Here is a 14,417-nt window from a genome sequence, read left to right on the forward strand (position 1 = left end):
TCATTCAGATTAGATGTTAGCGTGGAGTGGAAGGTGATGATTTAGCAGTTAGGGGTGGCTAGGGTTTGTTAAAGGTGAAATGAATTTGTGGGAGGCGCCTAGGGCTTCAAAGAGAGAGTTATTTTACAGGAAAGGCGCCTATCTGGGTTTAGCAGATAGGAGGCACCCTTCTGTGCTCAGTTTTTCACAGAAACACCCCCTTTCTCAGCTGGAATTCTCACCAGCTTCCAAAAAACCTGCAGAAAACTCTTTCATTTTTCTAGTTTTTACCCAGAATTTGCACAAGGACCCTCAAAGGTCAAAATATTGAACTTAACTGGAAAAAGGGTATAGATTAGATAGTCTAAGGTCTAAAATACCCCTGAAATGATGCCCTAAAGTTATCAAAATAAAAAGTTATCACATACTGGGTGGATTTAGCGGGTTGGGCGAAAAATTGCCACCCCTATGTGGACCTAGGGTTTCTGAGAAAGGGATGGCCAAACCATTATAGATGGCTGGGCAAAATTTCAAAGTATTCCTAATCTTTCTAGGAATCGAATTCCTTATGTTTCGAAAAATTGCATTTTTCAAGGACCGGTCTTGCTTTGAACTAGAGCAGATTTGAAACCAACCAAAGAGGGAGATGCATACCTGATATGGATACCAAAAACCATGAGTCGGTGCTCGAGTTCGTGGACCTTGGACGGCAGCTGTTCCAGACCACCCATGACGCCTTGCTCTGATACCAAAATGTTATGGGCCCGGGCGTAGGATCTCGTCACGGGTCGGTCCACGGGGAGAACCTCTAGTTTCCCCTTGCCCCTCCCTTTGCGTGCTGACCCTATCGTGGCGACCTAAGGGGTGATTTGTCCATGAGATCTCCCTAACTCTCCTTTACTCTTCTCTTTGACTGAAATTTTGGATGCCCTTATTCAATAATAGTGGCTCCTTAAATAGGAGATTACAAGAGTCCTGCTCTTAGGGAGACTCCTTGCTGAATAGGGAGACCTCGAACTCTATCTTGATAAGATAAGACTGATAAGATAAGATAAGTCTCTCTTAATCCTAATCTAATAAGATAATCTCTCTTAATCCTACTCTAATAAGATAAGTCTCTCTTAATCCTAGTCTAATAAGATAAGATAATCTAATCTACTAACTTAATAAGATAAGAATAACAAAATAGTCTAATCTAATCTACTGAATGGATAAGACTGTTGCTGCCGAATTGGATAGGATGAGAACACCGGATCATTGCTGCTGCTGCTCCCAATACGCGTCCACATCAGTGCCTATTCAAGGTCCCATTTGTAATTTTCTTAAAAAAGTTGAGAAGACCTCTTCAGGGTGTGAATAGTATGTTGGACAGTTTTTATATGCCCTTAGCTTCAATAAGTTTTGATGTACTTTTGATATTTAATGTAAATAAATGAAGTACATGTTTGATTCATGTTGTGTGGTATACTTCTGTGTGTAAGACCCTAAAATTGGATATTTAATGAGACTTGTGTTGGTCTTAAATGTTCACAGCCGTTGGATAAGTTTGGGGAGATTTATCCTACCAAGGCTGACATTGGTGTGCTGCCAACTGTTGGGGTGGCTTGTCTCAGCCGCTAGGGTGAGACCCAAGGCACATGCAGTGTAGGATTACTTGAACCCTTGAACAGGACCAGATTTCCAATATTGCCCTGGACCTTGGAGATTGATGGGCAAAACTAGAAAGTTACACCTGACCCCTAGACCCGATTATGGTATTGCACTAAGTGTCGGATTGGGCTGTCTTTGATATGCCAATCAGTGAGATCCTTAGCAGGGGTCAAAACCTGGGTATGTTGGGACAGTCTGAGAATTCATCTAAGTGGGTGATCCTAGTGACGGGATCAGCCCCTTTGTCGGACAAAGGTAATGATCGGGGATGTACTCTCTCTGATGGAAACCAAACTGCCGGCAGTTGATTTCAATCGTTGGAATTTTGTTTTGCAAAATTTATATATATGATATATATATTTAAGTATGGTTTCAAAATATTTGCAAATGGTTTTAATTTTCGAGATCCATGTAAATAGAGAGTGTAGCACTATTTCTTGCAGCCGAGGGAGAGGTCCTCTCTTGTCGGGCAGTGCTTGATCATTATGGGCTGAGAGGTTAATTGTAAGGACATTTGGGATAACACCTGATGGGCTAATCTTGCACCTGTCCACAGTCCCTGGGTTTTTATAAGATGGCTTGGCCCAGGGACCACTTAGTGTAAGTGTTGGGCCCATAGGGTCCATATGATGGGCTCAGGGGGTTCACTGGGCCCTCCAGTGAATTCGGCCAGGCCTTGTAACAGAGGCTGGGCCGAACCCATGTTGCTGGTGTGTAGATCAATGCTTGGGTCCCACGCCATACAAAGAAGCCCAACTGGGCAGTAATTTGGAAGACTTTTGAGCGCTTGATACTTATTGGGCCTAAAGCCCATTTTGAACTGGGCTGATTTGATCAGAATTGTGTTGACTCGCCATATCGAAAAGCCCCATGGTACATTGTGAGAGAGTCTTCCATTTTAAGATAGGCCCCTTCCACTAGTATATGATGCCCCTATCATCCAATGAAGCATTCCCACCAACCGACTCAGTGAAATGGATAGCCCAATTTTATGGTGCATCCCCGCCCACCAATTCAGCTGACTTTCATGCTAATGACAGAAGGCCTTTAGAGATACCATCTTATGATATTCCCTATCATATAACACTTATATTATTCATGATGGAACAAAATATCAGTCCCTAGGTCAGCTTTAGGTTTTACCACAGTGGCTCTCACTGATTTTTATAAAGTCAAATTCAAGTGGGCCCTTAATGGGCTAGGGTTCTCGTGGGGTTCCTCTTTGGAGGGGAAACAAGAGAAGGGCCCATTAGAAAGGAGATCATGCAATGGTCCATGGGCATTATGGCAATGGTGTGCATTCGGCCATGTAGATTGTAGAGAGCCACATAAGTCAATTCATGGGCCAAGCACTTATGGCCATGATCGATCACATTCACATAGCACATCACATACATAATTGATCCAAATCAATATAAAAACTTGTAAAACTTAGATCCATTTAGACTAAACACATGATTAACCCATCAATGGACCCAATTATCTAATAATATTTATCTTGGCATATGAGGCCAACTGCAAAAAGTAGTTCGGCCCATATAGCTGTCCATGCTAAAATGGGCTATCCTTGCTTTAATCTAACTCTAAATAGGTTTTACAAGCATGGGCTGAATTGGTCCATGCAATGGCCCATCAAACCTCGAGTCAAGATCCAATCTTGATCACTTAATCAGCAATCTAAGGGGCTGTTATCAGTCCCCATTAAACCATAGGTTCGGCCCATATGAGTTGGACCAAAACTAGTTCAAATCAGCCTAGGGTTTGGTGTCCAAAGCATGCATCACAAGGCTTATGATCTGAAAATTTTCAGTTATGATTCACAATCACTTAAGCAAATAAACAGCAATTAATCAAATTAAATAACTAGGGCTGACAGTGTGATGGTTTGAATTCAATATGGACAAATGCAGGAAGCCATTCGGTTCGGTTCAAGAACTGAACCTTTTGGCTCTGATACCAATGTTGGAATATGGTTGGGAGCTTCAAAAATTTTTCTAACCTTCTCAGGAATTGATTTCCCGGTAAACTGAAATCTGAAATTTCAGGATTGTTCTTGCATTGAACCGGACCAGATTGGAACCAAAGAGAAGGGTTATTATACCTGATACGGAGACCACAAAGTGCAGCTCCCAAGGTGGTAGTTCACGCCCAATATCAAACCCAAAACCATTCTCCAACTGAAGATGGCATGGTGTACAGAGAACCGATTCAGTAACACTTGTTTTCAGCAAATCTGCAATCCAACTTGTTTGGTTCCAGTGGGATAATTGAGCTTGAAATTCTTCTGAGTTTTTCTTGCAAAAACAAAGAAGAATACTGAGAAAAATCAGTTCTTGAAAGCCTAGGTCGTTCTAGGGTTTCTTGGAAGATCAGAGAGAAAAAGAGAGAACAAGAGAGAGAGAGAGGTGTTCTTGTCTAGTTCACCCTTTTCTTCTTTTATTTCATTATGGAGCACTCTCCTAATCTAATTAGGAGATTATCCAAATCTGATTTGGATCTGGACTCTATTAAGAGATAAGCTTTATCCTTTTAAGAGAACAGGTGCTCCATACCCAATACCAAACCCAGATTCAACCCAGAGCACATAACAACTTGACATCTGTTGAGGGCCCGGGAATAGGATCTCGTCACGGGTCGGTCCACGGGGAAAACCTCCTGTTTTCCCTTGTTCCTTCCTGCTCGTGATGAACCTATCTTGGCACCTTCGGTGATTTGTCCAAGAGATCACCAACTCTCCTAACTCACTCCTGACTGAATAATTTGATATCTCATTCAATAATGGGGTCTCCTTAAATAGGAGATTACAAGAGTCCTAATCAAAGGGAGTCTCCTTGTTGAATAGGGAGACTTCCAGTTTTATCTTGCTAAGGATAAGATAAGCTAATCCTAATCTGATAAGCTACTAACAAGATAAGATAAGCTAAGCTAATCCTAATCTGATAAGCTATTAACAAGATAAGAGATAAGAACAATAAGATAAGAACAAGCAAAATGAGCTAATCTAATCTAGATAAGGCTGCTGTTGCCGAACTGGGTAGGATGAGCATCACTGAATCCTTGCTGCTGCTGGCGGTGGGCCCGGGGCCTGTTGCTGCCGGCGGCGATGGTACGTCTTCCCGAGGAAGGCGTTCATAACATTACTCCCCTCCTGGACTACGAGCTTGTCCTCAAGCTCGAAAGCTGGATATGTGGCTTGGAACTCTGCCAATGGGATCCATGTGGCTTCTGTTGGTGGTAGATCACACCATTCCACCAAGACTTCAAGGATTCCACGATTAAAACGAGAGCGGGTGACAGTTTTAGGCTGGGGGACCAGTTTGCCATCTTTCAAGGGTGGCAGGGAGGGAACTTGGTCCAGGGGAACACCCATAAATGGTTTCAGCAAGGAGATGTGGAAGACATCATGAATTCGGCTAGTCTCTGGCAATTCCAGCTGGTAGGCCACACTGCCAATCCGTTGCAGAACCTTGTAGGGCCCATAGTACTTAGGGGCCAGCTTCGGGGCAGCCTTGTGGCGCAAGGAGCGCTGCCGATAGGGCTGGAGCTTCAACCAAACAAATTGTCCTGGATCGAACGACAGTTCCCGGTGGTGCTTATCATAGTGGAGCTTCTTGCGGAGCTGGGCCTGCTGTAAGCGAATGCGGACGTCGGCGAGGAGGGCGTCGCGGTCCTGTAAGGAGTGATCGATTGCGTCCAAGCGAGTAGATCCAGGCTCGTAGGACAGCAAGCGGGGAGGATCCCTGCCGTAAACGACGCGAAAGGGAGTCATGCCGAGGGAGGAATGGTAGGCTGTGTTGTAGCAGTACTCGGCCCAAGGAAGCCATTCCAACCACCGTCAAGTTTGATCGCCTACGAAACAGCGGAGATACATCTCGATAGTGCGGTTAACCACTTCCGTCTGACCGTCGGTTTGTGGCCGGTAAGCTGATGAGTAGGCCAGGGTGGTGCCGTGTAGTCGAAATAACTCTTTCCAGAAGGCACTAGTGAAGACCGGGTCTCTATCGCTGACGATGGATTCCGGCAACCCATGTAAGTGAAAGATATGTGTAAAGAAGGCGAGGGAAACCGAAGTGGCACTGTATGGGTGTGATAGAGGAATGAAGTGCGCGTATTTAGAGAAGCGGTCGACTACCACAAAGAGAACTGATTTGCCCCCTACCTTGGGAAGTCCCTCAATGAAGTCCATGGAGATGTCGGCCCAGATCTGCGATGGGATGGAAAGGGGCTGAAGGAGGCCTGCCGGGTGTAGGTTTTCCCATTTGTGTTGTTGGCATGTGGAGCAATTCTGGACAAAATCTCGAATAGAAGTCTTCATACCTCGCCAATGGAAATCAGTCCGGACGCGGTATAGTGTTTTTTGAATGCCCTTGTGGGTGGAGTTATGGATGCTGGTGATGATGGTGGGAATCAACGGGCAGTCAGCTGGAAGATGGACTCGTCCCTTATACAGTACCAACCCGTCGTGAAGTGACCAATCGGGGTCGGCCGTGCCGGTCTGGATCTTCTGCAGTAAGAGCGACCATTCTGGGGACTGTGGTGCTGCCTTCTTAATGTCGTCAAACAGAGAGATCCGAGGTTGGGAAATGCTACATAGAACCATCACATCTTCTTCTCGCCTAGACAAGGTATCAGCTGCGCGATTAGAGGATCCCGCCTTATATTCCACCCGGAAGTCAAACCCGAGCAGTTTGCTAACCCAATGCTGTTGAGGGGAAGTGGTGAGACGCTGCTCTAACAAGTATTTGAGGCTGTAATGATCAGTTTTGATGATGAACGACCGCCCCCACAAATACGGCCTCCAGTGCTGGATGGCTCGGGCAAGGCCGATTAGTTCGCGCTCATAGGCTGGAAGCTTCAGATGCCGGTTAGCCAATCTGCGGCTGAAGAAAGCGATCGGGTGCCCTTGCTGCTGTAGTACGGCCCCGATACCCACTCCTGAAGCATCGCACTCGACTGTAAATTCGAGGGCGAAATTAGGTAATTGTAGGACAGGGGTTGAAGACAGTGCATTTCGCAGTGACAGAAAAGCTTCATCAGTTGCATCGTCCCACCGGAAGGAGTTTCTCTTCAACAGGTTGGTTAACGGGGCTGCCAACACTCCATAGTTCTGTACAAATTTGCGGTAGTAACCCGTTAAACCGAGGAACCCACGTAAGGCCTTGGTGGATTGAGGTTTGGGCCATTCTGTTATAGCCTGAATCTTGGAACTATCAACTGTTACACCCTGCCCATGGATGATGTGGCCGAGGTAAAGAACCTGTCGCTCCCCGAAGGAGCACTTGGACCGTTTCAGGAATAAGCTGTGTTGGCGTAGGAGTACGAAAACGGTCCTCAGATGGTGGACATGCTCTACCCATGATTTGCTGTAAACGAGGATATCATCAAAGAAAACTAAAACAAATTTGCGCAGATGGGGCTGGAATACCTTGTTCATTAGTGACTGAAATGTAGATGGTGCATTGGAGAGTCCGAATGGCATGACTAAAAATTCGAAGTGGCCATGGTGGGTGCGAAAAGCAGTCTTCTTCACGTCACCAGGAGCCATGCGAACTTGGAAATATCCGGACCTGAGGTCCAACTTAGGGAAATACTGGGCACCATGCAACTCGTCCAGCAGTTCGTCAATAACGGTAATAGGGAACTTATCTTTGATCGTCCGGTCATTGAGTTCTCTATAGTCAACACAGAACCTCCACGTTCCATCCTGCTTTGCCACCAACAGAACCGACGAAGAGAAGGGGGAGTGACTGTTGGATTGAAGTCTTTGTATGTATGAGTATTCGGCTCATAAGAGTTCTTATTAGCCTATACTTAAGTTTAAGTTGTCCTGTACTGGGCCTTTGTTAATGGGCCTAATCCTGTTTAATGTTTTAAGTTGTCTTGGTGTCCCATCACTAATCAGGGGCATTCTAGTAACTTCCTGTATCATTGTACTACACCATAATATAAATAATAGTACTGTCGACTGAGTAGTGGAGTTCGACATTCCTGCATCTCTTCTTCTTCTTCTCCTCTTTTCTGCTATTTCGGCTACAGTAATTTAACTTTCATGGTATCAGAGCATTAGCTTCTTCCTGGTTTCAGCCGGCACACACTCTCTTCTCTTGTTGTCTTTTCATCTTCTCTCTCCCTTTTCTGGGTTGCTGTAGTGAAGACCCAGGGGTGTAAGAGTAAAGCAAGTTCGAACCTAGGGTTTCTCTTGGTTGTAGGACTCAAGGGAAGTAAGACCCAGAAGTAGATGTCCTACTAGGTTATTTCCAGCAAATAGTAGCTATTTGGCTACTAAGAGAGGTCTGCGTAGGACAGACCTAGTTGAGGACTGATTTCAGCAATCCTAGCACTAGCCGAAAGGGGCTTAGCTACTTCTACAGTTACAGCTTCGGTGCTCCAGCAAGACTCGCACAGACTTAGCTTCTTCTACAGAGCCCACTGTTCACTTGCTACTGTTGCAGCCTCGAACTGTTCACTCACTACTGTACCCGAACTGTTGCAGTTTTTGGTTCAGCCCAAGTGAAGTCTATCTAGTGTTCTACCAGCACTGTGAACACTTCTACCATCATAGCAATGTGGCAAACAGCTCCAAGTTCAGGGTGGTTATCAGTCCGAAACCCCTCACCACTGCTGTGAGATTACCTAGGGAGCTGCCAGCTCCAGATTGTTCAGCACTGTGAACCCTAGTTGAGGACTAATGTCAGCAGTCCTAGTATTGGCCGCAAGGAAGGACACTCTCTTTACAGTTGCAGTACTCAAAGTTCAAGTGGAGTCTGCATAGCACAATAGTTGAGAACCCTTAGCTTCAGGTCGGTTACCAGCCCAGAACTCCTTGCTTGCTGTTGTAACTGAACTGTTTCAGAACTGTGACAGTCTCGGCAAGTCTGAAACTGTGTCGAGTGCTGTCAGAACCTGCTGTGATCATTTCAGCTAATCAGATCTGCTCCAGAACTGGTTCAGAACCTTCAGAACTGCTTCGGCTAGTCTCAATCAGTGTCACCTACACAGTGGCTGCATTCAAGATGTCTTCAATACCCAGAGATGTTTCTTCTAGAGATAACAGGCCTGCGGCAAGTGGGAATTTCGTCGCCAGCAACAATGATGACAACTCACAAAATACACCAACAGTGTCTTCTTCTCCTATGGGACAGGTTGTTGATTCCTCTGGAACTGGTACATTGGGCTTCTCTGCTAGTGAGGTTGAGATCCTTAGTAGGGCATTAGCCCGTCTAAGAAATAATTCTTTTGCTTCTACATCTCTTGCTAGATCAGGTACAGCCTCTGCCTTCAGTGCCACTGGCTCTATTGACTCTACTTCTTGGGTTATTGATTCCGGTGCTACTGACCATATGACACATATGTCTTCCCTATTCTCTTCATATCATTTGTTGTCTGGTCAGGATAAGATGAGAGTTGCTGACGGGTCTTTCTCCACTATCTCTGGAAAGGGAATTGTTGACCTAAGCAAGGACCTCTCTCTTAAATCAGTTTTACATGTTCCCAGTCTTACCTCAAATCTCTTGTCTGTTTCAAAACTTACCAAAAATTTGAACTGTAGTATGACCTTTTTCCCTACTCATTGTGTCTTCCAGGACAGATTGACAAGGAGAACGATTGGGTGCGGTCATGAGTATGGAGGCCTCTACTACCTTGATGCAGACATCGGCTCAGCCTTACAAGCATCTGCTGCTAGTAATCCGGAAAGTGTGGAGTCAATAGCTAAGCTGCATCTTTGGCATGCTAGGCTAGGTCATGTGTCTTTCTCCTCATTAGAAATGTTGTTTCCCGAATTGTTTAAGGGCATTCCAAGTCAGAGTCTAACCTGTGAAGTATGTCAAATGTCAAAACAATGTAGAACTGTGTATCCAATTTCTAGCAATGAAATTTGTGCTCCTTTTGATTTGGTTCATTCTAATGTCTGGGGCCCTTCACCCATTGTTTCCTTTGATGGCTTCCGGTACTTTATCAGTTTTATTGACCACTACTCTCGTTGTACATGGATCTACCTGTTAAAAGGACGGGATGAAGTACCACGGATAACCATGGCATTTTGCAAGATGATTGAAACACAGTTTAATAAGAAGATTAAGCAATTCAGGTCAGACAATGCTGCTGAATACTTTGAAAAATCCTTGAACTTATTCCTGGAAGATGTTGGCATACTACATCAGTCATCCTGTGCTTATACTCCTCAGCAGAATGGAGTTGCTGAGCGCAAGAATAGACATCTATTGGAGACAGCTCGAGCCTTACTATTCCAACACAAAGTCCCCAAGCAATACTGGTCTCAAGCTGTACTTTCTGCATCATATCTGATAAACCGGATGCCATCTAAGGTGTTGGGTATGAAAACCCCTTTCTCTGTTTTGTGCCCCACTCTTCCAGACTTTCCCCTTCCTCCTCGGGTCTTTGGCTGTATATGTTTCATACATGTGAAGGATCCAAAGAAGACTAAGCTAGATCCTAAGGCTACAAAGGGAATATTCTTGGGGTACTCTCCTACACAAAAGGGTTACAAGTGTTATGACCCTGTCTCCAAGAGAAAGTATGTCACCAGAGATGTGGTGTTCTTTGAGTCTCAACCCTATTTTCAGTCTTCTCAGAATCCTCTTCAGGGGGAGACTAGTGGGATGGAAGAGGATTCTCATTCTCCCTCCTTTTTTGTTCCCCTATCTACCTCGGGTCTTCCATCCTCTCCTCCTACTCCTTGTTGTGACATTCCGGGTCAACCCAGTGAGGCTCCCACTGTGCCGGTTACCTCTCCTGATGCTGCAGATGTTCTTGAAGGCTCCAGTAGGCAACAAAAAGAGATACTTACATACAATAGAAGGAAAAGGGGTCCTCAACCTCATGACAGCAACCAGTTGGACTCGGATCAATCTGTCTCTACAATCCAAGGTAATTTCAACTCTCATACTTCTGATTTGGATCTTCCTATTGCTCTCCGTAAGCCTATCCGCTCTTGCACCACTCGGCACCCCATTGCTGATTTTGTTTCTTACTCACATTTATCTCCTACCTATCACTCCTTTGTGTCTGCTCTTTCCTCTGTGCGTGTTCCTTCTAGGTACTCAGAGGCTGTGTCTGATCCAAGGTGGAAAGAAGCTATGAATGAAGAGATGAAAGCCCTAATGAAAGCAAGAACTTGGGAATTAGTGGATCTGCCAGAGGGGAAGACCACTGTTGGGTGCAAGTGGGTGTTTACTGTAAAGCACAGGGAGGACGGGTCCATTGAAAGGTACAAGGCCAGACTTGTGGCAAAGGGGTTTACTCAGAAAGAAGGGATTGACTACAAAGAAACCTTTGCCCCGGTAGCAAAGCTCAACACAATTCGGGTTCTATTGTCACTAGCAACAAATTTTTCATGGGAACTTCATCAACTGGATGTGAAGAATGCCTTCTTAAATGGTGACCTTCATGAAGAGGTATTTATGGAACCTCCACCAGGCTATGACTTTAGTAGAAAGGTGTGCAAACTGAGGAAAGCATTATATGGGTTGAAGCAATCTCCCCGTGCATGGTTTGAGAGGCTCTGTGGGGCCATGAAGAAAGTGGGGTACACTCAAAGTGGTGCAGACCATACCTTGTTCATAAGGAGACAGGATAGCAAACTTACTGCACTCATTGTTTATGTGGATGATATGGTAATTACCGGGAATGACTTGGAAGAGATAAAAAGGCTGAAGGAGTTTCTAGCTTCTGAATTTGAGATCAAAGACTTGGGTCATTTGAGATATTTTCTTGGGATTGAAGTTGCCAGGTCAAGAGAGGGAATCTACATATGTCAACGGAAGTATGTTCTTGACCTCCTAGAGGAAACAGGCATGATGGGGTGTAGGCCAGCAGATACTCCAATGGAACGGAACCATGGCCTGCAGGAATCAGTAGGGGAGGACTACTATGATAAAGAGAGATACCAAAAATTGGTAGGGAAGCTGATATACTTATCCCTCACTCGGCCAGATATTGCTTATGTTGTGCATGTTGTCAGTCAATTTATGCACTCTCCAAAGATTCCTCATATGAAAGCAGTTGAAAGGATTCTCAGGTACTTGAAGACTTGCCCAGGGAAGGGAATTCTCTTCAGGAAAAACAATAGAATTGAAATTGAAGCCTACACTGATGCAGATTGGGCTGGGTCTGTTGGAGACAGGAAGTCAACCTCGGGTTACTGTACATTTGTGGGAGGAAACCTGGTCACATGGCACAATAAGAAGCAGAATGTAGTGGCTAGATCAAGTGCAGAAGCAGAGTATCGAGCTATGGCCCACGGGGTTGCTGAACTCTTATGGCTCAGAACTCTTCTTAATGAACTTGGCATTAAGGCTGAAGGTCCTCTCAGGCTGTATTGTGACAATAAAGCTGCCATCAACATTGCCAACAATCCCGTGCAGCATGATAGGACAAAACATATTGAGATTGATCGGCACTTTGTTAGAGAAAGAATTGTCTCGGGTGAACTCTGTGTGCCTTATACTCCATCTGAGATGCAAATTGCGGATGTACTGACTAAAGGGCTGGCAGCAGCAAAGTTTAGGGACAGGCTTGGCAAGCTAAACATGATTGATATCCATGCTTAGCTTGAGGGGGAGTGTTGGATTGAAGTCTTTGTATGTATGAGTATTCGGCTGATAAGAGTTCTTATTAGCCTATACTTAAGTTTAAGTTGTCCTGTATTGGGCCTTTGTTAATGGGCCTAATCCTGTTTAATGTTTTAAGTTGTCTGGGTGTCCCATCACTAATCAGGGGCATTCTAGTAACTTCCTGTATCATTGTACTACACCATAATATAAATAATAGTACTGTCGACTGAGTAGTGGAGTTCGACATTCCTGCATCTCTTCTTCTTCTTCTTCTCTTTTCTGCTATTTCGGCTACAGTAATTTAGCTTTCAACACTTACAAAGACTAAACTGCCCACACTTAAGTGTGGGGCAGAGTGCTCTAATAAAACAGCAACATAAGCAAAGTACTTAACTGACATGAGATTACTAAACTACCCCTATTCGGCTCACTCTAACAATGGGAAATGAAATGGAGATTTCATGAGTCTGTCATATTTCCATAAACTAAATTTATTATCCAATTCTAGAACTAGATACTTAAACTAGGAAACACAATAAATGCCTATAGGAAATCTGACATGCCTTCCTCATAACCTTTATATAACTTGTTGATTTGCTGTCTGAAATAGATTCTCTTCGGAGCTGTTGGATAACAGCTGAAGTGTCTGAATCCAATGTTTTATTCTTTGTGTTTAGTTAAGAAGTTATTAAGGAGGTTGTGAGCTCCATAATTGCTGAAACTGAAGTTGGGTTGCTTACCTTGAATATTTTGTTATTTAATTATTTTATCCAATAAAAGACAAAGCAATAAATCATTAAGTTCAGTCGCTTCATCTGCTATCAAACAGCTCCTCAGGCTTATTTGATAGCTAATCAAATATTTTAACAGTACCAAAGCTCTTCATTTCAGAAGTGGTATTTACTCATTGTGTGGAAAAAAAAATGACCCTAGAATGGACAAACTATGACCAGTGGTTCTTGGATTTTGGTCCCACATTTCTCACCTTATGCTGATCTGTTTCTGTTGGATGAAGCAACTCTATTTTAGGATGTTTTTATGCTAGACATCCTGAAATTTCTATACCCAATCTCTGCATGCCAACTGCCGTCTATGTTATAATTACCCACTATAATTATGTAATTTTGTTCAAAACTTACATGCCTCCATGTTTTGTTTTTGATAACTTTAGTTACACTTGTCAAATCCAGATTTTAGGAAAAGCAATAAGTGCTGGAATATTACCCCTAAGCGCGGTGCTTGCAGACAAGGATGTAATGCTATGTATCAAGGCAGGAGAACATGGAAGGTTTGTGGTTTTTAATGATCTTGATTTCATAATAGATTAGTTCATTTGAAATTCCCTAGTGCACTATTATTGGGTTGACCCATGAAGCATAATTAGTGGTGCCCTGTCTTTCAAGTTGGGACCTGAATCTTGCAGGTTTAGAGACAGCTTAGCTGTGAAAAATTTGGTGCTTCTCTGAATCTTCATGCCTCACCTGTTGGCCCAATCCAATCACCATGTTGCTCTTGTGAAATTTAATCATATCCAAGTTGGTTATGAGAAAGTGCTGCTACAACAGTGTTTTAAAAGCACCAGGGGCATTTTACACCTGAGGCACGGACCTTTTGGAAGCAAGGCGTAAAAATGCAAATTCCAAATAATCAAACATTAAAAAAGAATTAAAAATATTAGACATAATATTAATTAAAACTATGAACTTAAGTTTTAAAACAAACGTTTAAAAACAATCCTATTAACTCAAATTAAAATACATAAGCATAACATGTAAAACATATTCAAAATGAAAATGTAAAATTAAAATCAAACATACAAAACACATTCAAGCATGTGAAACTTTAAATCACTTTATTTTTCCCAATTGCATTACTTTAAATGGCTAATGTGGTGTTAAAGATTTTGCATTCCTAATTCTACAAGCCACCTTTGTACCAAACTCCTGGAGGCAAGTCCAAACAAGTCCATTTTAGGGTCCTAAATTCTTAATTCCTACAAATAAAAAAGATTTTATAATTTAGTTAAAAAGGGCAGCGCAGTGCACTTAATTCCCACCAATGCAGGGTTTGGGGAGGGACAGATATATGGAGCCTTACCCCTGCACATAGAGAGCTGCTGTTTTCAAGATCTGAACCCTGGCCACCCAGGTTTCAATGGAGCAACCCAACCATTGGTGCCAAGGTCCACCTTATTTTATAATTTTAGTTGTATTT

The 14,417-nt window shown here is 43.6% G+C and overlaps 1 protein-coding gene across 2 annotated transcripts in view; it reads left to right on the forward strand.

Annotated features, from left to right (window-relative positions):
* DELTA-OAT (ornithine-delta-aminotransferase) overlaps positions 1-14,417 on the forward strand; it is a 90,274-nt gene that overhangs the window by 28,113 nt on the left and 47,744 nt on the right. For both annotated transcript variants that reach the window (XM_088900092.1, XM_088900093.1), the window contains exon 7: positions 13,394-13,491. In XM_088900092.1, the coding sequence (XP_088756218.1) occupies positions 13,394-13,491 (98 nt within the window). The remainder of the gene's footprint in view (positions 1-13,393; positions 13,492-14,417) is intronic.

This window comes from Nelumbo nucifera, chromosome 3 (genome assembly GCF_055504915.1).
Source record: "Nelumbo nucifera cultivar China Antique chromosome 3, China Antique-T2T, whole genome shotgun sequence".
Lineage (NCBI taxonomy): Eukaryota > Viridiplantae > Streptophyta > Magnoliopsida > Proteales > Nelumbonaceae > Nelumbo > Nelumbo nucifera.